This window comes from Rhizophagus irregularis, chromosome 17 (genome assembly GCF_026210795.1).
Source record: "Rhizophagus irregularis chromosome 17, complete sequence".
In the NCBI taxonomy this organism is placed as follows: domain Eukaryota; kingdom Fungi; phylum Glomeromycota; class Glomeromycetes; order Glomerales; family Glomeraceae; genus Rhizophagus; species Rhizophagus irregularis.
The window spans coordinates 4200933-4226893 of record NC_089445.1 but is presented as its reverse complement, the minus strand read 5'-3'; the positions used below and the strand labels follow the sequence as shown (position 1 = coordinate 4226893).

At 27.2% G+C, this 25961-nt stretch overlaps 5 protein-coding genes across 5 annotated transcripts; 3 read left to right on the top strand and 2 right to left on the bottom strand.

The window, feature by feature from the left end:
- Window positions 1-1063: 1063 nt before the first annotated feature.
- On the bottom strand, window positions 1064-1472 carry OCT59_009607 (uncharacterized protein; the record flags this gene model as incomplete). Its single annotated transcript, XM_025325112.2, has 2 exons — window positions 1064-1173; window positions 1250-1472. 2 exons carry the CDS (start codon window positions 1470-1472, stop codon window positions 1064-1066), a joined length of 333 nt encoding a protein of 110 aa, XP_025182810.2.
- A 4006-nt stretch (window positions 1473-5478) lies between these two features.
- On the bottom strand, window positions 5479-6903 carry OCT59_009606 (uncharacterized protein; the record flags this gene model as incomplete). Its single annotated transcript, XM_066133695.1, has 1 exon — window positions 5479-6903. One exon carries the CDS (start codon window positions 6901-6903, stop codon window positions 5479-5481), a length of 1425 nt encoding a protein of 474 aa, XP_066000112.1.
- Window positions 6904-8991: 2088 nt separating this feature from the next.
- Window positions 8992-10278, top strand: OCT59_009605 (uncharacterized protein; the record flags this gene model as incomplete). Its single annotated transcript, XM_066133694.1, has 1 exon — window positions 8992-10278. The coding sequence occupies one exon, from the start codon at window positions 8992-8994 to the stop codon at window positions 10276-10278; it is 1287 nt and encodes a 428-aa protein (XP_066000111.1).
- Window positions 10279-21941: 11663 nt separating this feature from the next.
- On the top strand, window positions 21942-22205 carry OCT59_009604 (uncharacterized protein; the record flags this gene model as incomplete). The annotated part of the gene is made up of 1 exon (XM_025325113.2): window positions 21942-22205. The coding sequence occupies one exon, from the start codon at window positions 21942-21944 to the stop codon at window positions 22203-22205; it is 264 nt and encodes an 87-aa protein (XP_025182815.2).
- Window positions 22206-23221: 1016 nt separating this feature from the next.
- On the top strand, window positions 23222-23632 carry OCT59_009603 (uncharacterized protein; the record flags this gene model as incomplete). The annotated part of the gene is made up of 1 exon (XM_066133693.1): window positions 23222-23632. The coding sequence occupies one exon, from the start codon at window positions 23222-23224 to the stop codon at window positions 23630-23632; it is 411 nt and encodes a 136-aa protein (XP_066000110.1).
- Window positions 23633-25961: the final 2329 nt, after the last annotated feature.

Below are 25961 nucleotides of genomic sequence, written 5' to 3'. Positions count from 1 at the left end.
ATGTAAAATTAATTTATTTATTTAATTATAGATGAAAATACTAGTAAAAAGTTGAATGAAATTCTTGAAATTGAAGATTCACAAGCTAGTGTAAAAGAAAATAAAATGCTAGTAAGTGAAGATGATTTGAATGATTGTATAATTGAGACATAAAATCATTAGGTACACTACTTGGACAAAAGTAGCGGGAACTATTTTTGTCAATGAAATTTTAATGTGTGATAATATAGATATCATAAATAAAATATATATTTAAAGTTTTACACTTCTAACATTCATACAACTATATTAATTAAAAAAAGAAATTTAATTATTATTATACTAGTTAGTAGATAAAGTAATGATCTCTATTTTTGTTAATTAATTAAAATTACACATAATAATAATGCTTAAAATTTTAATATGTAATAATATAGATTTTAAAGAATATAGCAAAAGATTTTCATGCTTCTAACCTTTATACAGCTGTATTAATGAAAAAATGTTTAAAAATTTCTGATGATCGTTAAAATTAAAATAAAATGATCTTTGAATAAAATTTTAATTTTTAATTTTTTGGAAATAAGAAAAATAAAAAATTCATATATTCATTTTCTAAAACTATAGCCTTTAAATAATACAAAAAATAATATGTAAAATTTTGAGAAAATGTGGAAGCATAGTATTGTTATTTAAATTAATTTTCTTTCAATTTTTTTAATAATCATATAACAACAAACTAGAAAAATGAAATTTTTTGTGTATATACATTAACCAGAATCCTGTACTGTTACATATTAAAATTTCAGGTAACATTACCATGTACAATGTATAGGTAAAACATGTAATATGGTAACAATTTATTTTTTATGTATTTTATATATCATACAGTATATTATATATCTGATATATATTATTTAGTATATGTATTTTATTATAATTTTCTAATATTTAATTCATAAACTTCAAAATACTATCTCTAATAAAAACGCCAAAAGGCCCAACTGGCATGGAAATCTTAAATGTGACAGTTCTAGATCTTACATCAGCGAATGTTCGCTTTAACGTTTCTTATTCATATTCTTCAATAAAAGAAATAGTATTGTCCGTATATTTGATAATGCTTATCAGCATCTTGTATAACATTGTTTGCTCCTAATCCTAATATGAGACTCATAGCATGAGTAGCATCCCCTAATAATACAACTCGACTACTTGTCCATGATTTGATAGAATATCTCGCATCATTCTTCGTTGTACAGGATTATACTTTTAAATGGAAGCTTTATTGGATCATTTGGAATTGTTTTAGGCAAATCCCATAATTTTAACAATAAATCAGTTAATTCACAATCTGGCCTTAATGTTCGAATTAATCGTTTGACATGTTCGATAACTGATGCAGGATCATTATTATCAACTTTAACTTTGTCAGATTCAAAATCTATATTATCGAATTTAAAAGGATAAGAATAAACTAATGTTGCTCTCATTTTTCTCATCGTTTTGTTCTGCTTGATTGGTATTAAACGCGTCATCATAAATGTTGAATCTCATTTTGTTCCAAGAGTTTTAAAGGTCAAAATATTTCTATGGATTTTATTAAATAATAGGTGTTATTTAAAAGTATATTATAACTTACTTGGAGAATTAATTTCATCTGCACTAACTAAAATATTACAAAATTCTTGTGAGCCATCTCCCAAACTCCTCCTTGAGTTTCTACATATTTAATGCATTTTTTATTCCATTGAACTAGTATAGTACATCTTCTAATAAAACATCTCTAAGTCTATCATGGCTAAGTAATCATTGATGATAGATCACGAGATATTTTACGAGTTCATAAACATCTTTAAATGAGGGGTAAGTAGAACATTTCCTATTTGACCAGTGATAGTTATTCCATGAGTTTCTATATCAGAAATTGGATTTGGCATTGCTTTTGAAAGTTTTGAGGCGATTGAGGATGGAATACAGTTTAAAAGAGATTGAGCTCCATAATTGGATAAACTTATATGATATCCTTGCCATCGATCTAAATGTAACAACACACAATTTAACGTAATATTTAATTAGAAATTAGAAATTATTTATACCTGTAGGACAAGATTCACGTTCAAAGATTTTTGCATTGATTTACTTGTTGCATTTTTAATGAAATTATTATTTGTATAAAATTCAAAAAAGAAAATGCAGATATATACACTATAAAAATGAAATGTGTTAAATTCTTTTTAATTTTGTTTTCATGTGTAAAAAACAAAATGGGTCTTTTTTAGATATTCATTATACATGAGCACAAATATTAAACAAATTTAACTCATTTCGTTTTTATAGGGATAAAGAAGAATCGTCATGAAGTTCGAAATTGTTTGAATGATTTTTCTAATTTATTTTAAATTTGTTCTAAAAAAAAATCAAGAAACATTTTTCTGGCGGATTTATTTATAAAAGAAAAAGTCATTGCCAAGAAACAAGCGAATCATAACTCTAATATGACGTAGTATATCAATCATAATTTACCACTGAAATTACTATGTACGTCACATGCCTGTACGTCACATGTCAAGTCGAGTGTTAATAATTATATATTTTCTTCTGTATTCATTCATCGAAATTAACCAAAATTTTACCGATTTTCTGAAATTATTTACCAGAAAATTTTATCAAGAATTATTCACAAGGAATTTCTCATTGGCAAAATTTAATGTAATGTAACTCATGGTAATCATTGTACAAAAATTTCTGAGCAAAATTTATACGAAAGTAGTGATAATATGTCCATCTGATTAACTACACATCATATTTGGATTGATATGTAGTTAAATTATCGAATTTTGCGGACGTGATTGAATATCATACTGTAGGATACTGTAGGGACAACCCCGCAGTTCCCGCACCTTTACGTGCATGACTTATTAAATCATTGCCACACAGGTGAATAAAAATCCCTAAAAATTTCTGGATCGAAATTTATACATAATGAGCTAGTAGTATGGTGGCTGACACCTATAAATAACAATAGTCTGAAATTTGAAATTTTTAATATCCGGTATTCCCATAAGATCATGATGCCAATTAATTTGCTCATATCTGCCATTTATTGCCAGAAATAAATGATATCCGGCAATAAATGATGTAACATGCCGAATATGAACAAAATTGATTAATTTATCATGATCACGTAAGGTTACCAAGGAATATAACCATTATTAGGCACTTCGTTATTCAATATTACGGTGTATATTGAATATCCTGTGCCTAATAACTCTATATAATTGCAACATGAACGGCAAAAATTTTTTGCCACATTACATGAAATTCTTGTAGATTGCAATGGAATTTTTGTAAAATCCGTGAAAATTACATGAAAACTAGTCCGAAATTTTATGTTTTTATTATTGCTACTTATTAAAATTATCAAACTTTAACCCATAATATTAATTACTAAAATTCTTATTAAATTCTATAAAATTAACCTGATAGAAATGTTCAATACATGTTGCTCTATCATTTTATCAGTTTAGTTTCTTCTTTTTACTATTCAATTTACAATTTATAAAAATTTGAATCACATAAAGTTAATGTGGACCATAGCTCGTAAAGTCGTAATATTCTTACAGATCTACACTGTTCCCAAATTTACGACTCATTTCCTTGTAACATAATTCATCCAATAAAATTTATACTTCTTACGTCACTTAATTAATTATTAAATCATTGCCCCAATAATTTAAGGTCATTTCGGACTGCAGTAAATTTATACATAAATATAAGATAAAACTACCACCATTTGATTCGTCTCAGTGAGACGATTCTAACAAGCTATGGTACATCTTTAATACTGCGCCCAAAATTAATAATATCGTTAGATAAAGTCGTCCTCTACAATGCTAAGCTTGCTCATTTTAATGTTCGAAAATTAAAATAATAATATAGAAGTTCGATAAAAAAGTAAAAAAAAATATTGTCAATAATTATGTTTAATTCCTTTTAAAATTTAATTACATTTTTTGAAATGTTTAAGCACTAATTTTATTTTTATAAATTATAAGAGCATATTAAAGAATGTATTTTTGTTTAAATAACTTTGACAAGTGCAAGAATTATATAAATTTTAATGGTAAAGAGTACATTTTCTCACTTTCCGATCCATTTACTCAAATGTAAAAAGATCCCTTCATTTTTCAAACGAATAGTGCAGTAGTATCAATAAGCCACTTAACGCCTTAACAAAAGTGGGTACGAATAACAGTATTATTTAAAGTTTTCAAAATATTAATAAGTATTAATAATAAAGCACATAACGTCATATGATAATAGCTTAACTACCGATGTAAAACTATATTATTTTAACGATTTTTACTTTAGAAAACAAGCTTTATATATGTTTGTTCTTTAGTTTAATATTTAAAAAAAAATTCGTGTAGTAGAAGTTTCAGAGCGTTATTTCAACACTTTGGTATTAGTAAATCACTTCTGAGTGTCTAAGTAAAGTTGTTCAACAAATCCAAATCATTTATATCTGAATTTTTATTTAGCTTAAATAGAGTTATAAAGTTATAGAATTATAGGTATTTTTTGTAACAAAACAACCACATTACGCTTTTTATTTATTGTATTATTTTTTATATAAAATTAAAACCTGGGCAAAATTACGTAATGCCGGGCAAAATTAAAACATGTGACATTTAACTAGGGTGTGAAAAATAGATATTTTACAGCGGAAAAAATTTCGTCCCCAGAATATGAAAAAGGGAGGGTGTGACACAGGTGACAAAAAAGGGTGCGATGTGCGATAAATTATAAAATCCTTTTATTATTTACTTTATTTTTAAAAAGTTGTTTATTTTTTTTAAAAAAAAATCATTTTTTTTTATTTTTATTTTTAAAAAATTTGTTCTTTTGTTTTAAAAAAAAATAAAAAAAAACGAAAATTAATTTTCGCTCAAAATTTGCTACAGAACTATGTAATGCAGTACATTACATCCTGCTTATGTGCCAGATTAACCCACGAGATCTGAATGTAACCTACGGGTTACATGAGGGGGTTTTCATTAAACAAACTAGTAGAGGTAATAAACCTTTGGAAAATTTGGGAAAATTTGAGAAATTTCAGAAGAATTCAGTAACCTATAATATGAATTTAGAACATGTGTTGTTATATATTTATCAACTTTAAAAAAACAAAGGGGGGGGCGGGATATGCTAAACTAATCTCAGGAAATTTGTTTGCGGAATTTTATAATTTGTGTGGGTAGAAGTGATTTATATTGGCAGGGATATTGTAAATATAGGCAAATTGTTAAATTTAGATGATTGAATATAAATAAAACAACATGACGTATCTAATGGCACGTGACATCTATTATCATGAGTACGCCAATAAAAAAATATATATATTTATTTATTTGTTAATAAAAAAAATTGTAAATACACATTTATGATACATAAATTCTTTCTGTTATATAAAAAAAAATCTATTCTATATTCTATTCAATAATTTTCATCATAATCTATAACTTTAAATTTTTTAATAACACCTAAATTAATAAAATTTTCAACTATTTTCATAATTTCATGATTTTTCACAAAATTATTTTTTTCCAAATAATCGATAATAACCCAAGAAAATGATTTTAATGGTAAACGATTTCCCCAATTAGTATAAAAATAATTTAATAATTCTGGAAATAATTGTGATTCTATTTGATAATCATAATAAATTTTTAATTGAAAAAAATTTTTTGGGGAATATTTTATAATAATATTTAATAATTCTTTTAAATTTAAATGCTTATCATATAATTTAATACTTTCTAAATGTTGACATCTTTCAAAAATAACTTTTAAATTATCATAATCTGATATTGAAGTTGAAAGTATTTTAAGATTCGGACAAAATTTTGATATAGCTAAATTTAATGAATTCAAAAATTTAATTTCATTTTCTACATAAAGTTCCTTCAAATTTTCACCATTTTTTTCCAAGAAATTAATTAAAAATTCAACTTTAGGACAAGCATATCTAAATCTTAAAACTTGTAATTTTGGAAATTCAATATGTTGTAATTCTTTAAAAGCATCCTCAGAAACTTCCGAAATATCATAATAAAATGATAATATAAGTTCATGTAAATTTTTTGGAAATGGTAATGGTACATAATCATGGATTTCATATACTCCTAATTTAATCAAAGTATTATTAGAAAGTTTTGCTAATGATGGAATTATACTTGATAAAACTTTATGATCGTGAGATTGATGCAAGACCAAATTTTTCAAATTGTTTTGAGAAAAGATTAAATCCATTAATCCATCTGAGATATAATAATCGAATACCACATATATTGATTTGATATTATGACATATTTTTGATAATTGTTGAAAAAATTCTGGATAAAAATTTGAACGACAATTTAATTCTGAGAGATATTTTAAACAATTTTTTGATCCAGGGTAAGAAGTTAAAATTATATTCATTTTTAATAAATCAACATGTAATATTTTTAAAGAAGGACCTTGATTCATAAGAAGCTTATATATTTCCTGAGCTATAATTTCTATATTTGAATCTGTTAGAATATGTTTCTGATTTTCAAAAAGGAGTCCAATTCCATGTATTATATGATAATCAGATAGAACTTTACAAAATGATGCGTAATTAAACATTGGAGGTTTTGAAGTTAAAGCTGAAATGATTATTCCATTTTTAATCAAAATTTCCTTAGATTCATCCGGAAGGCAAGAGATTAAAATATTATAATTACAAGAATTAAAATTCCAAACGCTTCTCCATAAAATTTTAACAGAAATTTTACACCATATACGGTTTACTAATAAGCATGAATGTAAGGTAATTTTATCTCTCTCTAAATGTTCGAGAATTTCAATAATACAATCAACGAAAAGTTGAGACATTTTTTGTTTTTTATTTTTTGTTTTTTATTTTATTTTTTTTTTTAATTGGAAAAAAATTTTTTCTTTTTTCTCTTTAAATAATATTTTTTGCAAAAATTCTGTAATTAGCTAGATCATGGTCATGGCGTGCATATTGCTTTGTTTTGTGTTACATTCTTAAAACACACCGCACGAAATTGTTTGTTGATCAAAACTTTAATAAGGTTTTCTTTACTGCGGAAGTGGAAAAAATCGGAAAAAACAAGGTTAACAATTATACATATATATAAAAAAATGCACTAACCGCTAAATATTAATTCATACAAAAACTTTGATGCTAGGAAGGTACCATAATTTTATGATTAAAGTTTTTTCTCAAGCCCCGTAAACAACATGTATCAAATATGCCGTTGGCGTGGATCGGCACTGTATTAGAACGTGAAACATAATTTATCAACAATGAACATATAAATCTGATTGAAAACTTAAATGGAAGATTGAAATTAACAACTATTTTTGATTTTTATTATAATTTCTTTCCCTACTTAAAAATACTTTTAATATTTGGAAAAATCAAGAAGCCATTTATATTATTATCTTCACAAAAGACGAATATTGTTTCAAAATAAACGCAATATTTGTGAACTGATAGTTATGTAACGAAAACTTTAATTTTAATTCTTTAATCTTAATTTAACTCAAATTATACAATTTTAATCTAGCCAAAAGATTACATAATCACATGGAACTTTTGGTCTAAAATTCGACTGGAATTTACTGCAAGATAATTTAACAATCTAAGCCGTTTATAAAACTCATTTACAAAATAGAATATTTATTATTCTAATGATCTACATATAGTTTATACATGATAATAATAAAGTTATAAATTCTTTTGTTCTTGTGAATACAGTGCTCCGGTCTGTACCCATTTTTTTTTTTCATCTAAAATCAACGATATAGTAATTTAGTGCAACCCGAAAAAAAACTTTTTAACTGGTTAGAATATCAGAAGTTACGTTACACACAAAATCTATGAACCTAGAATTTCATGTATAATAATATTACATGCAATTTTTTTTTAGGTGGAACTACTCACAATCCAGGTTGAAACGATCTAATTCTCGATTATTATTTTTTTTTATAATTTTTTTTTAGCAAAACTAACATATACTGTTTGTTGAGTTTCATTTAGGCATGTCACGTAAACTTTGTCAAAATGCATGAATATTTAAGAAACGTAAAAATCAAACAACTCATTGATTTAATTCACGTGATAGTCAAAATTTGCCAGCCAATGAAACTTTAAAGTTATACGTGTTTATAAAATAAAAAAAAAAAACTCTTCCCCCTTTCCGTCAGATTTCATAGAAATCCGCAGTATACACATTTTTTTAAAAAAATAATTTTTAACCCTTTACGTTGGTATAAAAGGAGTGAGGACCACTTGGTGGCCTCGACGGAAAGTACTCCTTATATATCCCGTTGCTTTTGGAAGTAGTTTTTTCATTATAGTATACCAAAATTTTTATAGTTATGTCATCTTCAAAGTCTTTAAACATTTTACCTTCCCTTGAGAAAAAATATCCCCTTGACGTTTCTTTTTCCAAATTTCACGTGACTCGTCCTAATCGAGCTGGTTACAACAAAATTTATGACATCAGTAGATCAAAAAGTTTCTTTTTTGAGTTAGTCGATCATTCTACAGACACCAATGAAATTCATCTTAAAATACACACAAATGATTATCACATGAAAACAAGCCCAATTAGTTATCCTAACACAAGTAAACTCCCTAATGACAAATACCAGATTAGTGTTATGCTCACACATTTTTTTTCTTTACAAAGAGTTTTACCCAGGCGTATTCAACAAAAATTTTTTAATTTTATCCGAGATAAATTACTACAAAGAAAGGCGATTATCATGTCACGTGCTAGCAAAATTGATTCACGTAACACAACGACCAAAAACTTTTTTAATTTCTCTTACAAACGATATCGTTTTCACTTTGGAATATATATTCCTTGTTCTCATGATTACATTACCCCTGGATTTCCTGGATTTAGTCCTCCAAAAACCATTTGTAAAGTACCGACACCGTTCATAATGTCAGATTTTAGAAGAGCTTGTGTCCTTCACCAACCCTCATTCTTTAAAAATGATGTGTTTATACATATTAAAAATGTTAAAAAAGAACTTAATGTTGATTCAACAAATGCTTCTTTAAAATCAAAGATTTTTCATGCTAATCTTTTATACACTCACTGGAATACACATAGAACTAAAAAAATTTATTCTCGAAGATTGGGAATTTCTTATGAAGAAACGATCCATGCTAGGGATCGCCACTCCATCACACACCTTAATAATAAACATATATATAGGAAAAAACTTTGCAATTTAAGTATCCGACGTAGTCACAACCCTAGCGTGAGCAAGGCTCAAGAGACTCGTTTTGATAGGGCTAAACGACGCATTTTCAACACAAAAGAACATAATCGTATGGACCTTATACAGCATAAATATGCTACGGCACAAAGATATCGATTTCTGTTTTCAGAAACACAATTTGTTCTTAAATCCATCAAACATCTTCTTTACAACCAAGGCCTCCATCACGGAAATTATAAATTTTGGACGCCCTTTTTTGGACGTCCTGGTAAAAGATTTATGACTACCACGATTGACGATACTCTACCATCCTTACCCCTTATTACGTATACAGTAGCGCCCTACAATCCAACCCCTAATATGTTTATTCCTCACAAATACAGAAATATAATTCCTAAGGAACCGCTTTACACAGAGGAGGGTGTATATATAGTTCCAGGTTCTAGAGAGTGGTTTACTTATATGTATAATTTACACAACAATTTGCCCCCACCACTTACAAAAGCACAACGTCGTGCGTTACAACGTGAGAATGAGCGTATTGCTCATTTTAGATTGAATCAAGAAAATGCAATTATGCAAGGGACTTCAGTCCATCGGGTTAGACCACGACAATTTTTGAAGGATAGGTTGAGTACATTTTGTGAGCGTGTTCATGATAAAATGATGAAGTTGACAACCCAATACTTGGAAACTGATAACGAAATTACTAAATCAAAAGTTTATAAGACTATGAGTAATTATTGTACCAACATATTTGAAGATGATAATATTAGATCTAACAAGCACATGCGCTATGGCAACCAATCACACCTTAACATGTTCGGAGTGCCAGTGGACACTTCCGACGATGCTAAAGAGCTCGAACTCAGACCTAAAAAACGAAGATTTTCTTCGCATACTACTAACCTTTACCCATCGATTGATAACACAGATAGATTCAAACGTAGACGTCTCTCTCCTGCTGTTATGGACGACTCAACTGGAGTGAAGATTCATTGATATTAAACATTTATAATTTTTTTTTTTTTTTTTGAGTCAAAATTTTTTCTACTTAGCAGTAGTTTATTTCTACATCTTATTTTGTTTTATTATTTACACCCAATTTGCGTAACCAAAAAACAATTTAGAATAGTGTGAACCATTCCAACTCTGACAGTATTTACAGTTGGCGCCTTTTTAGGCGAAAGAAAAATACGGGACTTCTCACCCTTTATAGAAGTTTGTTTTTTACATAGTGGTCCTTTTTTCAAACATTTGGAAATGAATGATGTTGTTAATTATAATTCACCTCTGCCTATAGATATTCCTCTATTTTATAATGTATAGTTTTGCCACTCTTAATTTTTATATATATGTTTACTTTTTAATGTAGCCTTTATTTAGTTTTTCTTTTTCTTTTTCTTTTTTTTTTTCTTTAACGGCTACCTGTTCCTTCATCGGTCGTGTTGTTGGACCAGTCTATATATAACAATTAGGTAGGGTCCGTTCTATGGAATGGATGATGGAACTAATGTTGGGCCTATTCTCATGGATTAATGCTCTCTTAGATAGTTCCTTCCGACTTTACATAAAATAAAATAAAATAAAATAAACGTGTTTATAAAATTAGAATACATTATGAAAGATTTAACGTGACTTTGTAAAGAGAAGATTTTTGTTTGAAAATCTAAAATTATGTAAGTTAAAATTAATTTAGTATCGCTATTAATACATTATTTCCATTTTTTTTTAATATATTTTAAGATATCTAAATTCTTCGATTTTATAACGTAATTGTCAGGTTCTACAAGTTCATAATCATTTCTTTTATTCTATTCGTCATTTAATTCTAATTTAAGTTTTAATTATTTTTAACTATACGATTTTGTTAATTCATCAATAGGTTTATCCAGGTATTTAACATTTTTTACACTTTAAATCAAATTTTCCTTCCAATTTTTAGTATATTTTACCATTGTTTTTCAATATCATCAAAACAATTCAATAAAAAGAGAGCAGTTCAGTTCTTTTGATCATTTCATTTAAATTTTCCTTTTATATATGAATCCTGTTTTGATACGAATGATATAGCAAATAAATTTCATAATGTCACACGTATTAATAGATTTTATATATTTAATTTAGTTTATTTTTTTTAAATGTATATTTTTAGATAGTTTATTGGTTAAATGAATAGTTTTATTATTTATGTTTGTATTGGATAATTTATATATATAGTTTATTTATTTTAGTTATTTTTAGTATAAACAGACAAACAGGAATCGGGAGGCTTAGGTTTAGGACGAAATGTGGTTTCAGGAATTTGGCCGATTGACAACTTGGCCGGAAGACAATTCGTATATCGGACGAATTGGTCCAGAGGACAAGTTGGACTTTGGACGAATTTTGGGAAAGTATATAAGGACGAGTTGGGGAGTGCTGGAAAGGCAGTATGTTGGTATATTTTCTTAATAGTTTAGCATTAGCATTTTGTAAAAGAAGGAATCTCCCGAATATTACAGAGCGTCGAATGCTCTACCGACTGTTTTCGATTTTTAAATACTCCATTTATTTTCCTATCGTGTACCGATCATCGCAAATTCCTTATTTTTATCTCGTTACTACCTGCATGAATACGGTGGTAACATTATCAAGATAAAGAGCATCGCGTCTAAAATAGAGATTTTCGTGAAGAAACTTTTTCTGTATCATCCGCATGTGGCTTTGTTTAAAACTAGCTTTGCTAGACTGTTAAAACAATATACAATAAAATATATATTTACATATTTTTTTTTTAAAAAAAATACATAATATATTACTACTAAACACTGCAACAGCGGCTCTTACGTCATTCGTCTTTTCCTTATCTGACTATTTCTTCCATTCTTTGACGTTATTTTGCTAAATTTGGATATTTTTATTTTTTTTTAGTATCTCATTTTGATAATATATAATGTCGGGTTTTGATAGCGTAAGAAAAAATCGAATTTCGCTCACAATTAAATTTATTAAAATTTTATGAATTATTTTTAGACGATTTTTACAAATCGTGGAAGCAAATTTTATATTCTTAGAGAGAATATTACTAGCTTGCATACAAGTAACATCTGTATAAGATGTAATATTCATACGCCAAAGGCCGACGGAGGAATATCCTTGAATAATTAATTCTCTTCCTAATATCTTGCTGTTTCTTTATTATTATACTTCATAATCACACTTTTTAAATTAAAGAAAAAGGAAAATAATTTAACGCATGTTAGTAATTCTATCTCCAGTGGAGTGTATTAGAAGCTTCTAATAAATTGTTATTGGAATTGAAATAGTGTTAGAATTGACTCCCAACTTTCAAGTGCACACCGTGAAACGGATTTTAAACTACCCTATATGGAATTTGAACATTTTAAATAGGCAGCTTGTTATTTGATATTTTTCTAGCCTTGCATGTCCACTTTTGACCTTTCCATCCACTGAAAATACAATTGGTGTAAAAGAGAGAATATTTACATAAACATAAGCTTTGCGTGGCGTTGATCATTTTCTGACTAATACCCTAGTTAATTGTGCAATGCGGATCATCAGACTAATGGAATTATCGGTAAAAAAAATATATTTTTCCAGAAAAACAAAATGACACATTTATGAGAGTCTTTATTCCTAAAAAAGAAAAACTCAATAGTAACAGATAACAATTAATAATAATAACAATTGGAAAAAGATTCCATAAATTTGTTCGGACGTCTAAATAAAAAGATGCCGTGGAATAATGTGATCATCAGGGCGTATTCCATGAGGTATTTTAAGGATATGAAATTCTGTAAAAGGAACAATGAATAATTGATTTTGCTAAAAAAAAAATATTTATTTTCATGTGGTGTTTATTTGAATCCAAATTATAAAATAATTGACATAAATATATGCAAATAAATAAGTAGATCTGTTGCATTATTTTTTTTTCAAAAAAAAAAATCTACAACGAACTTTTTATATTAGAACAATGGACAATATAATAGATTACATGCAAAGAGAATTATACAAAATCTTTATTAGGTTACCTTGAAGTTTGAGGCGTAGTCACGTGAACACTTGGCAAAATTTTGATGCCGAATACTGGTTTTCACCTGCAGATCTTCGGGCATATTTCTTTGTTATTATGCATCCTATTAATGATGATTTTTTTGGTATATTTTAACAAAGTAACAATGAGAAAAAGTTGAATCAAAATTTTAGACTAACGGTTACAATTTTAAATTTTTTTTTTCATGTAAAGAATCATATTATTCATTCAAAAGCACAATGAAAAAAAATTTCAGTATTTATAAAATGTAATAATACAAATAATACATAGGATTCTACATTCATATTCATCATGTATAACTTATGAAATTTACTCTATTTTATAACAAAGAAAAAAAACACAATAATGTAACTCCAAATGATTTTTCTTACGAATTCATTTTTTTGATTGTGCATTTTAATGTAAAAATCCTATTATTATTATTATTACAATAGTTCAAATATGTCTAAATTAAAATATTTTAAGGATACGTCAAAAAGGAAATAATGCGAGATACACGTATTGTATGTTAATGCAAGCTGCACATTTCTGGAGTAACATTCCGAACTCCGGTTGTTAATAATATTGAGTGATTATCGAAGGTTATTAGATCATTTTATGGAGTTGATCAAATAATGAATGAACGTAACGAACGTAAAAAAAAATGTTGAATTTTTGTAAGTTATGCAGAGTTCAAAAAAAATCATCGTAAATATTTTTTTTTTTTTTTTAAAACTGTTGCGCATCTTTATTAGAATCTTAATAATTTATATTACTCTAATAAACAAGATACCTAGAGCCGGCCGTGACAATCACAAGCCAACCCTATAACAGAGTCCCTATAAAAATGAATTGTTCATAAGTTATACATAATTTGACCATATAACGTCATATATGTCCATTATTTGTCTATTATTTGCTCATATTTTAAGATTGTATCTTTTTGGAGCACATAAAATGTACATTAAATGGCACAAATATTTACAAATTATGTATGTTAATGCATAAAAAAATAGATTTGCCATTTTGTATACATTACTTGTACATTAAAAATATACATAAATTATACTATATAATCTTATATACGTTATTTGTACATTTACCAACATTCATAAACATAACTTAATGGACAAATTATGTTATTATTCATATTATTTATAGTAAAGAAAAGTTTGCTCATTCTAGAAGTATTTTAAAATAAAATGTGCTGTAGAATTAATTTAATTTTAAATTTATATTGAAATAAAATTATCTAAAAACTATTAATCCTCTTGTTATAATTGGATAGCCGCGGATTTTTAAGCGATCAACGTACTAAATTTCCGTTGACATAGCGCCCCTGGTGACACAACTATAACAAGGTGGGAACTTGATTTAGACAACAATATCACCTGATTGTTCTGAACTGAATTTTTAAATTCGTTTGCAGATAAAGAATAGTAAATGGACTTGCTCCCCTGTAACATTATATCACCTACTTTCTCCCCTCTTACTTCCTTCCAGCCATTCCTCTGGCTCTTACTTTCTAGTAGTAGCCCTACTATCAATTTTGCTTACCAGCAGGTATCTCATTAACATTCGACTTAATAAATCCATCTAAAAAAAGAAAAAAAAAGATAAATATTAATACCATTTTGTTAAAAATATTTTAAAGAAAAATAAAGAAGAACTCACTGAAATTCAAAGAAATAAAGAATATATATATATATAATTATCCAACTGTCTTAAAAGAAAAAAAAAGTCAGTAATGTTTATTAAAAGATGGAATAAAGAAAAAAAAGTATAAAATTTGCACTTACCAAAATTTCATATCTAAGGAAACTTAAAGAACCACTTAAAAGAATGTAAAATATTAATAATATTTAAAGAGGAATAAAAATTTTTGAAATTTTGAAACTAAAAAAGTTAAATTTTTAAAAAAGAACAGTTTGATCAAAAAAATAAATTAATTAATTAAAAAAGCTTTTATAGTTTGATCAAAATTTTTTTTTTAAAAAAAAAAGAAGTTTTGATAAACCTTTAAAAGAAAATTAAAAAATGATTAAAGAAAGTTTCAACAGTTCGATCAAACTTTTAAAAGAGTTTTAGCTTGAAATCTAAAAAGTTTAATCAATCACTATGACACACGTGATTATTTTTTTTATATACAATATATATATAATTACATATTATTTCTAACTTTTCCATTACACAAGCTACTGTGTACAACTAAAAAAAGTTAGATATCACATGTACTGATACACAATTTAGAATAGACTACAGACACGTTTTCCTTCCTTTTTCCCTTTGTTCTTTCTTCCTTCTCTTTTCTTATTTCTTTCTCCCTCCCTTCTTTCTTTTTCCTTCATACTTTTATTAAAGAAACTTCTTTTTATGGGTGCTTTTACCTTTTTTTTTAGGTGATTCTTTTGTAGTTTCATAGTGCAACATTTTGGTAAGTTTTCAATTTTTTTCCCTTTTAGGCAGTTTTTCAGTTTCTGGACGTGAGTTATCCACAAATTTGTTTATTTAATAAATGTCACTAACTGTTTATTTTTCTTATATTTTTTTAGGTGAATTTTTTTGTCTTTCTGAACGATTCATGTGGAATACTAGCAATAAAAAATTTTTAAGTCTCTCTCCGGACTAGAAGTGTGATCTGATCCAGATATTTGATGTAATATCATTTAGATCATCAGATATCCGATCTTTTTTTTTACATAAAAAATAATTTTTTTTTTATTGTAGGGACTCACCCAACAAATACTTTAGAAAGTATTTAAAAAAGTAGGTGAAAGGGGAGGTTTTTTTAATTAAGAACATTAGTAAATATTACTAATGCTCAATTTATTTTCTTTTATAGGAACTGGACATTTGGAAGGTATATGAAAATGAAAAGATTTTTTTTTACTTGGGACGTGAGTAAGCATTATTAATATTCCATTTTTTCTTTCTTCTTTGTTAACATTTCATTTTATTTTCTTTTGCTGTAGGTTTTGCCTTAAATTTGGGTGTTTAGATTCAAAGTTTTAATTTGGACTTTAAAACCTATTCTTTTTTTAAAGAAACTATTATCTTTTTGTAAGCTTTGGACTTTTGGATTAATAGGAGAATGGAAATGGTAAGTTTCGCAATACTCATTGCAAAACTTTATTTTTTTGTGTTTAATCAGAAATGTTTTCTAATATTTATTCTCTTTTGTAGGTTTCAAGTCTGGAACACACGAGATGTTTAAAATGTAAGTTTCGTATATTCCACTGCATAACTTCATTTTTATTTATTTATTTAATTAATTAGAAACTTTTCTAACTTATATTTTCTCTTTTTTTAGACGTGTAGATTTAAGATTTCAGATCTTGGCGAGAGAATTAAGAACTATTTTATTTGAATTCATCTCCTTTAATGAACATTTTCTAACGTTTTATTTGTTCTCTTTTGTAGGTTCTAGTTTTGATGTGATGTGAGAGGAATAATACTAAATTGGTTAAAATAGAACAAACACCAAAAAAAAATGTTAAATCCGCCAAGATCAACTGAAGTAAACAAGCAAAAGAAATAGTGGAATAGTAGTTTGTAATTTAATATATTTGTAAGTAGCAACATTTTACTATATATTTGATAAATAAATAATTGAACATTTAATTATGTTTAATGAATTAATAATATGATCATATAATAAATATAAAATTGATAAATTATGACAAAGTTCGTACATACTGTAAAGTGGACAGAATATGCATATAAAACGGATATAAAATGGACAAAATTATGACCATATTTCGTTCAAAATGGGCTCATTTTTATGTATGTTTTATGTTTAAAATATAGGTATTTGATGTACATAAGATGGTTAAATTATGTTTAATTAATGACGCTTATTTATCAGTTGTTTTATGTACATCTTATGGACATTTTTTTCTTATAGGGAGTGTTTATCGAACTAAAAGATACATTACAGAAAAATAATAAAATAAATACAGTACCTGACAAAATAAACTATACTAAAACTGGCAAACTAAACTATTTTTGAAACCTAACTATTTGAATTCTAATTTTTAAGGTGTAGGATTAAAGGTGAAATGCGTAATAGCATTCAGGTCTGCCCTGTGCAGCTTCAAAAAGATGAGACCCAACTGTCTCACACCCAAACAGTTTATTCCACCAAATCCCCCTTATACCTACAAAAAATAAAAGTTAGTATTCTAAACTAAATTGAACAATTCGAAATAAAATACATTTTTGTTGTTAATTTTGTTATCGGAATCTTTTTTACGTGAATCACGTGACTTCGATTAAAAATATAATTCATTTCTCCTCATAGATCTCTTCTTTCTCTCTTCACTTCTTGTTGTTCTTCTTCTTCTTTTTCTTTCCACTTCCACTATTCTTCTTTGATGGTGATGCCTTAGGTTCTAATTCTTCTTCTTCCTCTTCTTCTTTGTCTTCTTTCACGGAAGGGGATAGGATCAGCTCTCGTTGCCTTTTTTCCAAATAAAATGCCTTGAAAGCCTTGTTCCTCTCCTCTTCATCCTCTAAGTCACTCCATTTGCTCGGCGATTCTAATATTGGTCTTTTTTCGCCAATCTTCTTTTCATCTTGGTAGCGATTTTCGTTCTCCAATCTTTGTTTAAAATTTTCGTTTAGGGTAGTATATTCTTGGAATATTTTTGATTTTTCCGCTAAACTAATAATCTTTTGTCCTAAAAGGAAAAAATTATTTTTTTCCAAGGCCCAATTCTTTGCTTCGTCATAGTTGTTTATCCCTTGCTCCTTACGTAATTCGTCCACGGCCTCGATATTAATTTTTTCCCATTCCATTTCGTTGGACGTTTGATTGAAGATATCTTTCACTTCCTTCAATTTGTCCACCAAACTTCCATCGTGGGTTGATTCTTGATACTGAACGTATTTGATTTTGTTCGTTGTTCTGTAATCTTTTATGATTTCAACCACTTCTTCAGGCGCTACGTTATCTTTCTTCAGTTGTTGCCCCTTGTTTTCTGAAGTGTCATTTTGATCTGAACTATTCTCTTCTCCTACTCTCCAATTTTTGATCATCTCGACAACTTCGTTTTCGTCTGGCGTCTTACTTATCCTTAGTGGCTTTTCCGCTTTTGATGGATGTAATAAGCTTTCTTTTCGTGAGGCGAAGTTCCCTAATTCTCTGTAAATTCTCTCTGGTGGTGTAATAGGTGTCTTCGGTTCACTTGCCGGCCGTAAAGGTGGGCTCGTCCTATTTTCCGTAGCTATAACCTTTTCTTTGACTATCTTCTCTTGTACTTTTGTCGCCCTTATCTTAGCATCACCGTCTTTATATATCGTCTTCTTGTTTCTCACAAGCCAAACTCTATTGATATCTCCTTATGTGCATGAATCCTCCACTGCTTCTTCCATTTCTTTGAGGTTCTTGTAGTATCCAATCACTTTCCAGTTTTTTGTGATTTTGATAATTTTAATGAACGCCGTCTTGGAAGTTTGTTGCAGTTTTTTCGTGAAGTTGTATGTATTTCCCTTCTTTATGGATTCCATTTCCTCATTAGTTAGATCTCTCACAGTCTGCCATTGATCCCGCTCTTGTCGTCCTTTCATCCCTAATTTCGCGTCGTACCATCTGATAAAGTTTTTGCTAATACAAATACCGAAATGTCCATCCAAGAACGTTTTTTCGAAATTTTCGTTCAAAGCGATTTTTGCCTTAATGGTTTTGTATTTGTATTGTCCTCGAATTTGCAGTCTATAAACTGTTCCTATCTTCATCAGATTTGTTCTTACGTCGTCCTCACTCCAATATTTTGGTATATCGTAGAAAAATATGTCACGTGCCTTCTTGGCCTGCTGATCATTACTGGTATTTTTGGGTAAAACTGGTATCTCTAAAATTTCTTCCTGTTTTCTCCTGTTTGATGTCGATCTGCCTTTTTTGGATTTCTTCGGCTGATCGATTTCTTTGTTGACGCCAGTTTTAACCTTATTTAGTTCTGATCTCGTTTTCTCTACTTCTTGTGAAATTTTCCTTATTTGCTCATTTTTCTGCGATATTATTCGTTCTTGTGTGTTCTCCAACTTGCCTTTCTTGTCCATCATGTGATCTTGCCTCCGCAGCTCTTCTCGCAACTTTGAATTTTCCCATGAGAGTCTTTTTATTTTGTCTATATAGACGTCGAAAGTCGTTGCTGAACACTTTAAAACTATTTCTTGTATAGTCTCTTTTTTTCGTACAGCGTCATTCCGTATCGACTCCAGGAAGCTCTGTTCAGTTTTGCTGAGACCGCCGTCTCTTGGTACTCTTTCTTGGCTTTTTGCTGTAGTCCTTGAGTTCGCACTGAAAATATTTTTTGTTTCTTTCAGAAACCTATATCTATATTCTGTAAATTTGTATGCTGACTCCATTTTTGAGGTTTTTTATTTATGTTTTATTAATAAAAAAACTCGTAAAAGACGTTTTTCCTTCCGCTGAAAATTTGAGCAGAATGATCATCAGAAAGAGTCTCCTTTTCAATCTCTTCAAAATCATCGTAAATACTTTGGTAATTATATATAAATAATATGTACAGTATATGTATATAAATTTATTATCGCGAAATATAATAATTTTATTTATCGTATTGACAATATTGGAATAATATACTAACTAAAGAATAAAGATATTATTGAAGTTCATTATACTACTGTACATTGTATAGAAATTACTTTGCAATGTACGAAAAGTAATGTTATTTAAAATATAATTAATTTAATTAAAAATATGTAAATATAAAAGATATTGGTGTTAAGTAATTCATAGCATTCATTGGCGGGGACTAATCTAGTTTCACAATAAAAAATGTAATATTAAAAACTTTGAGGGTGTTGAGCAATTTTAATTAATACGATAACCGAACTATATTTAATTTAAGCTGTAGTTTTTGTGAAGAAAATTAATAAAGGGAGCAAAAAAAAATTATTAGGCAGGCTATAGTCCTTAAGTACTTAATTATTGCTTGAATGTGTTAAATGTAATTGTAAAAATACTCTAATAAGTATTTTTACCTGAATTTATTTAAATCTTTTATTTTCCATTTGTCATTCTGTTTAGAAGTTAATAATATAAAAAAGATCTCAAACGTTGGTGTATTTAGTATTAAATTGAGAAATTTTAATCTTAGTTTATTTCATTTTAGTAGTGAAAGTTCATGAATTGAACTGTCAGTTCAAAACTTAAAGAAATCTTTTATAATCCCCAATCCTAATTGAAGACAATGGTTAAATCTTCCTGACAAAAATTTGAATACCTTTAAAGAAAATCATTGTGTATATATTAATACACGTGAATCGATATATTACCGTCACATTGCTACTTTGCTACTTTGCCTTTTGACCTTTTCGATGTTGTCCACCTGTACTTTACACATCCTTATCAAATAAAATCCAAGTAGAGTATATATATTGTTTCGCATGTAATAGTTATTTCACGGGGAACTGTGGATATCAATGATTTTCACGGCTGCACCGTGAAATCATGATATTCCAGTGACTCCGTGAAATAACTGATTTATCCCACGGTATTTGTACCATAAAACCCTTTAATATACTTATTTTGACTAATAAGAATAGGCTTTTTATTCCAATATTGATAGACTTTTTACCCATCTTTTTTAAATAAACACCACCCGCGACAATATCAAGAAAAAAAATTCGCAAATTTTAACTACCTGTCGCACTAAGTATCACTCATGATCAAAAATTGCGAGTGATTAGCTGAGTTTATAAATGACCGGGAATCTTCGTTTACTTATTTCTGGCCTCATATAGATAGCCGGGAAATTACTAATTTTAGATTAAAATAGTTAAGTTTAAAATAGTTAATATTTAATGAGTGGCACGCTCCAGGGGATTACCTATTTATTTCATAGGAAGGGGAACATTAGGGTTTTTTCCCGAAGGGAAAAACCCTATTATTCTCAACTCCTTATCTATGAAATAAATAATACTTATCGTTCAGCCCAATAGGATCATGCAGATTTTCATAGACTGATATTTTTATTAAAACACATGATTGATATAATAAAGTGGAGTAAAAAATACGGTGTAAATGAATATTTTGTAGGAAAAGTTTAAATAAAGCTTATAAAGTGGATTAAATTAGCATAAAATTGAAATTTATAGAAAGCTTATTTATGATGTTATTAATTAATGCATGATCAAAACCGTCAGAACGATAACACATTTATTGGATGTGGGGCTATATCAGTTCTGTGACCGATATAGCTACTCCCTCATCCAATAACTATTTAATATACATTACGTCGTTACGATGCAAGATAGATTGAGCGCTCAACTAAATCGTACAAGATACTGCTGTATAATGTAAGTATTTTGAAACAATTTTTTGTAAAAATAAAAATATTAAAGATCATTTGCGATTTTCTGTAAATTGAGTAAATTGATTGGTTAAAGTGATGATTTCAGGTTATCTATAAATAGAATAGTATCCAATTTTTACCGCGACAGGTGACCGCCACAAAAACAGATGTACGACTGGATCACCATAAATGTTAATTCAATAGGAAAAATAGCTCCGAAAAATTATAAATTTGTAAATTTGACCAATTTGATATTTTTTTTTTTAAAATAAAAATACTCCTCATTTCTTTCTTCATTTGTCAACATGGCATGTTCAAAATTTATATTAGGGAATTTACCTGAATTAACAAGTAATATTATACAATACCTTTGGGATGACATTCCAACATTACTTTCATGTATTTTAGTTAATAGATTATGGTGTAATACGACAATTCCATTATTGTGGAAAGATCCATTTTCAATGAAACATCCTAAAAACTTTCACTTTATTGAAATTTACTTACAAAAATTAAATGAAAAAGACAAAACACAACTAAATAACATGGAATTAATAATAATTTATTAAATACATTATTTAATTATTCCAATTTTATTAAATGTTTAAATACACAAAATATTTGTTTCACTATTGTAAATTGGATTAAAACTAACAAATTATTCACCTGTTCAACAGGAGTTATTTTTTTATTATTAATTAAAGTGTTCATTGAAAATGGAGTTAAATTACATACATTTGAAATTGAAATAGCATATACCTTTCATAATGTAAATAATGAATATTTTAATTCTGTTTTTGAATTAATCTTACAAAATCCAAAATTCATTAGTAATATTAAAAATTTAAAACTTCATTTTAATGAAAAAATTTTAAATTATAATTTTTTAAAATGTTTTTATTCTAAATGTAATTTAATTTCATCACTTCATTTTAAATTTTCAGAATATGAAAGTTTTAATAATGATTGTATGGCGATTGAAAACCAATTATTACAGATTATTAATTCACAAAAAAATCTTAAAAAATTTTTTTTAGCATATAATAATCCAATATATAGTAAGTCATCATCATCATATGATAGTTTTCCATTATATAATATCATTAATCATAATAATTCAAATAATTTAAAAATAATTATATTTCATGGAATTAATTTTAAAAATATATCATATATAAAAAAAGCATTTGAACAATTAAATGTTTTAGAATCTATTCATATACTTTATTGTCATATTTTAAATTCTAATTTTATTCAACAAATAATTGATATTAATAAACCATTTAAATTAAGATCTTTGTTTATGATACGTGAAGATAATTAAAAATTACAAATTGATTTAATACAATCATTATTTCAAAAATCTGGGAAATATTTAGAAAATATTAGATTTAAATTATTTATTAATGATGAATTAAAACACAAATTATTAGTATTGATTAATAATTATTGTGAAAAAATTAAATTTTTTGATTTAAATATATTTAATATTCAGAGTTCTTGTTTAGTATTAAGCTTAATTAAAAATTTTGTACAAAACCTTAATTATCTTTCTATAGATGTTCATAATTACAATACTTTATTTATGCATGATGAAGAAAATGAACTTAGTACAAAATTATTATTAAATTTAGCACATATTCTTCCTTGTAGATTAGAATATTTAAATTTAGAACTTGTTATTAATAATACAATTAATGATTTGAAAGTATTTTTAAGAAATTCAAAACATATTTTTATTAAGATATTATTATTCAGAATTAATATATTGATTAATGACATTTTACCATGTATAAAGGAATATATTATGAAAGAGAAAAGGGCTGAATATTTAGCTATTGAAGGATATTATAATAATAATTATTTATATAATTATAAAAAAGATTTGTTTACTATGACAGATGAATTGAAGGAATTTGAATCATATAATATTAAAGTTAAAAAATATAATTGTTTATATATTAGAGCCTATGAACTTATAGATGAAATGTATTAAAGGTGTGTGGATATTCATAATTTATATTTACTAATATCTTTATATTTAATTAAGGAGATTATTATTTATATTATTCAATTTACAACAGAATAAAAGATTATTGGAACTTTATGTTTTATTATGATTATTTATCTGAAATAAAAAGTTCTAATAAGCTGCCATTCAAGCAATAAAAATTTTTTAATTAGCGCTTATTAAGGTTGCTTGCCGAAACCTAGGGGTTTAGGCAAGATGGCGTTTCGCTGAAAAGCAAAATTCTGCTGAAACTATATTAAAGTTATATTAAAAAACTGGCAAAACTTTGGAGAAAAGCAAAACTGCTGAAACTTATTATAAATGCTGAAACTGCCAAAACTCTGCCGAAACTATAATAAATCTATAGTAAAATTTTGACGAAACTAATCGTAGGATTTTGAAGAGGTTTAGACAAGCAACCTTAGCGCTTATTCATAGCTTTCATAATTTTTTAATATTTTCTTATTTGCTCTTTATTCCTTAAAATTTTTCTAGTGCAGTATTATTTAGATGATCGTATTAACAATGAAATTACATATTTATATCTCAAGCTTACAATTGTTTTTAAGTTTAGAATATGTTTCAAGCTTCAAGCTTTATGCATTTGATCCACAGTCAGCTCCTTATAGATATATGTTGAAATATGGTGAAAATGATGGATATGATACATATTTTACTAATTTTTTTTTATTAAATTTTTCTCAATTTTTTTCTTTTCTTGGTTTTTTTCTCTTAGGAATAGGAAATGTTCAGCATAATGTTGTGGTACTACAGTTAGGGATGGGGATGGTTCGTCTGGTTCCATTTCAGTTTGCCATCAGTTCCGCTTCAGTTCCATAAGAAAAATATGAGCTACATGTATCAAATTAAAGATACAAATAGAGCAAATGTTAATGATAAATTAAAAATATTTTGATTGGTTAACAATCAATAGTTGGTTCATGGTCATCATAATTTTGATGTTGATCAAATTTTGAATCAGTTTTTGGAATCAGTTTGGAACCAGTTTGGTTAAATTTTTAAAAGCTATTAAAATAGTTTTTGACTTATAAATTTTTTTTTTTATTTATTGTAAAAGAATAAGTGTTTCTTTATTCCCAATGGGATTTTGGCTCATATAAGTTCAAAATCCATGATATTTGGATTAGAACTAATATGAAAAAAAAATCTGCAACAAAAAGTAAAGATGAACTGTCCAATAAAGAAGAAATCGTTGAATTGAATCATGGACAAACTTCTACCTTCCAAAAAAGTTAATATATTGATTGTTTTTCATTATTCCATTCCATTATTCAAAGATGTATCATTTATACTTACTATTTCAAAAAAATTATTAATACAGAAATGAATAAATATGAAAAAAATTCACAGCAAAAAGTAAAGATGAACTGTCTGATGAAGTAAAAATTGTTGAAGTGGATCATGGACAAATTTCAACTACTTCTACTACCGGCCAAGTTTACCAAAAAAAATTATTGAGATCCATTTGTTCTTGATATAAGTCAAGTTCTAATAAAATCTTATCAAAAGTCAAAGACCGGTAAAGAAATAGCCAATACATATTTTTCAAGTTGAAATCTAGAAGAATTCCATACTGATAAAGAAATGGCCAATGCGTATTTTTTGAAAAGTTCTTTTGAACATACCAGAACTATTAAATCATGAGAATAGTTTTTATCTTAAATGCCACGTAGGGATTCCTTATCATGAGAGTTTTTACCATATGATTTTTCTTCAAGTCTTGTTGAACTATCAGAATCATTCACGTATAGATACAATAATAGTGATTATGAAAAGCTGAAGGAACTGTAATACATTTTAATGTACTTAACAAATTTTTATCAAATGTTTATATTATTTAGAATATAGTCAGCTCTAGAACTCCAAACGGTTCTGGTTTGAACTGGGAACTGATCTGAAACTGACCAAAAATTCAGTTCAGTTCTCGGTTTAGTTTTGTAACCAGAACCATTCAGTTCAGTTCAGTTCTATTTTATTTTAAGAAAAAATGTGAAAATCAAAATAACTTGGCAACCAGTAATTGTATGAAGACGTGCAATAGCTCATTAGAATCATCCTATCAAGACACATTGAATGGTGGTAAGATAATCTCTTTAACCTTGATATATCACGAAATAATCAACACTAAACAGTTTTTATGAAACTAGCAATAGAATCATATCTATTGATTCTAGAGAAATAATCTTGGCATCATTCGATGGGTCTTAATGGGATGAATTTAATGAGCCTTTTTCATTTCTTTATGATCACTACATAATGAGTTATCTTAATTTTCGCATTTTTTTAAATTTTC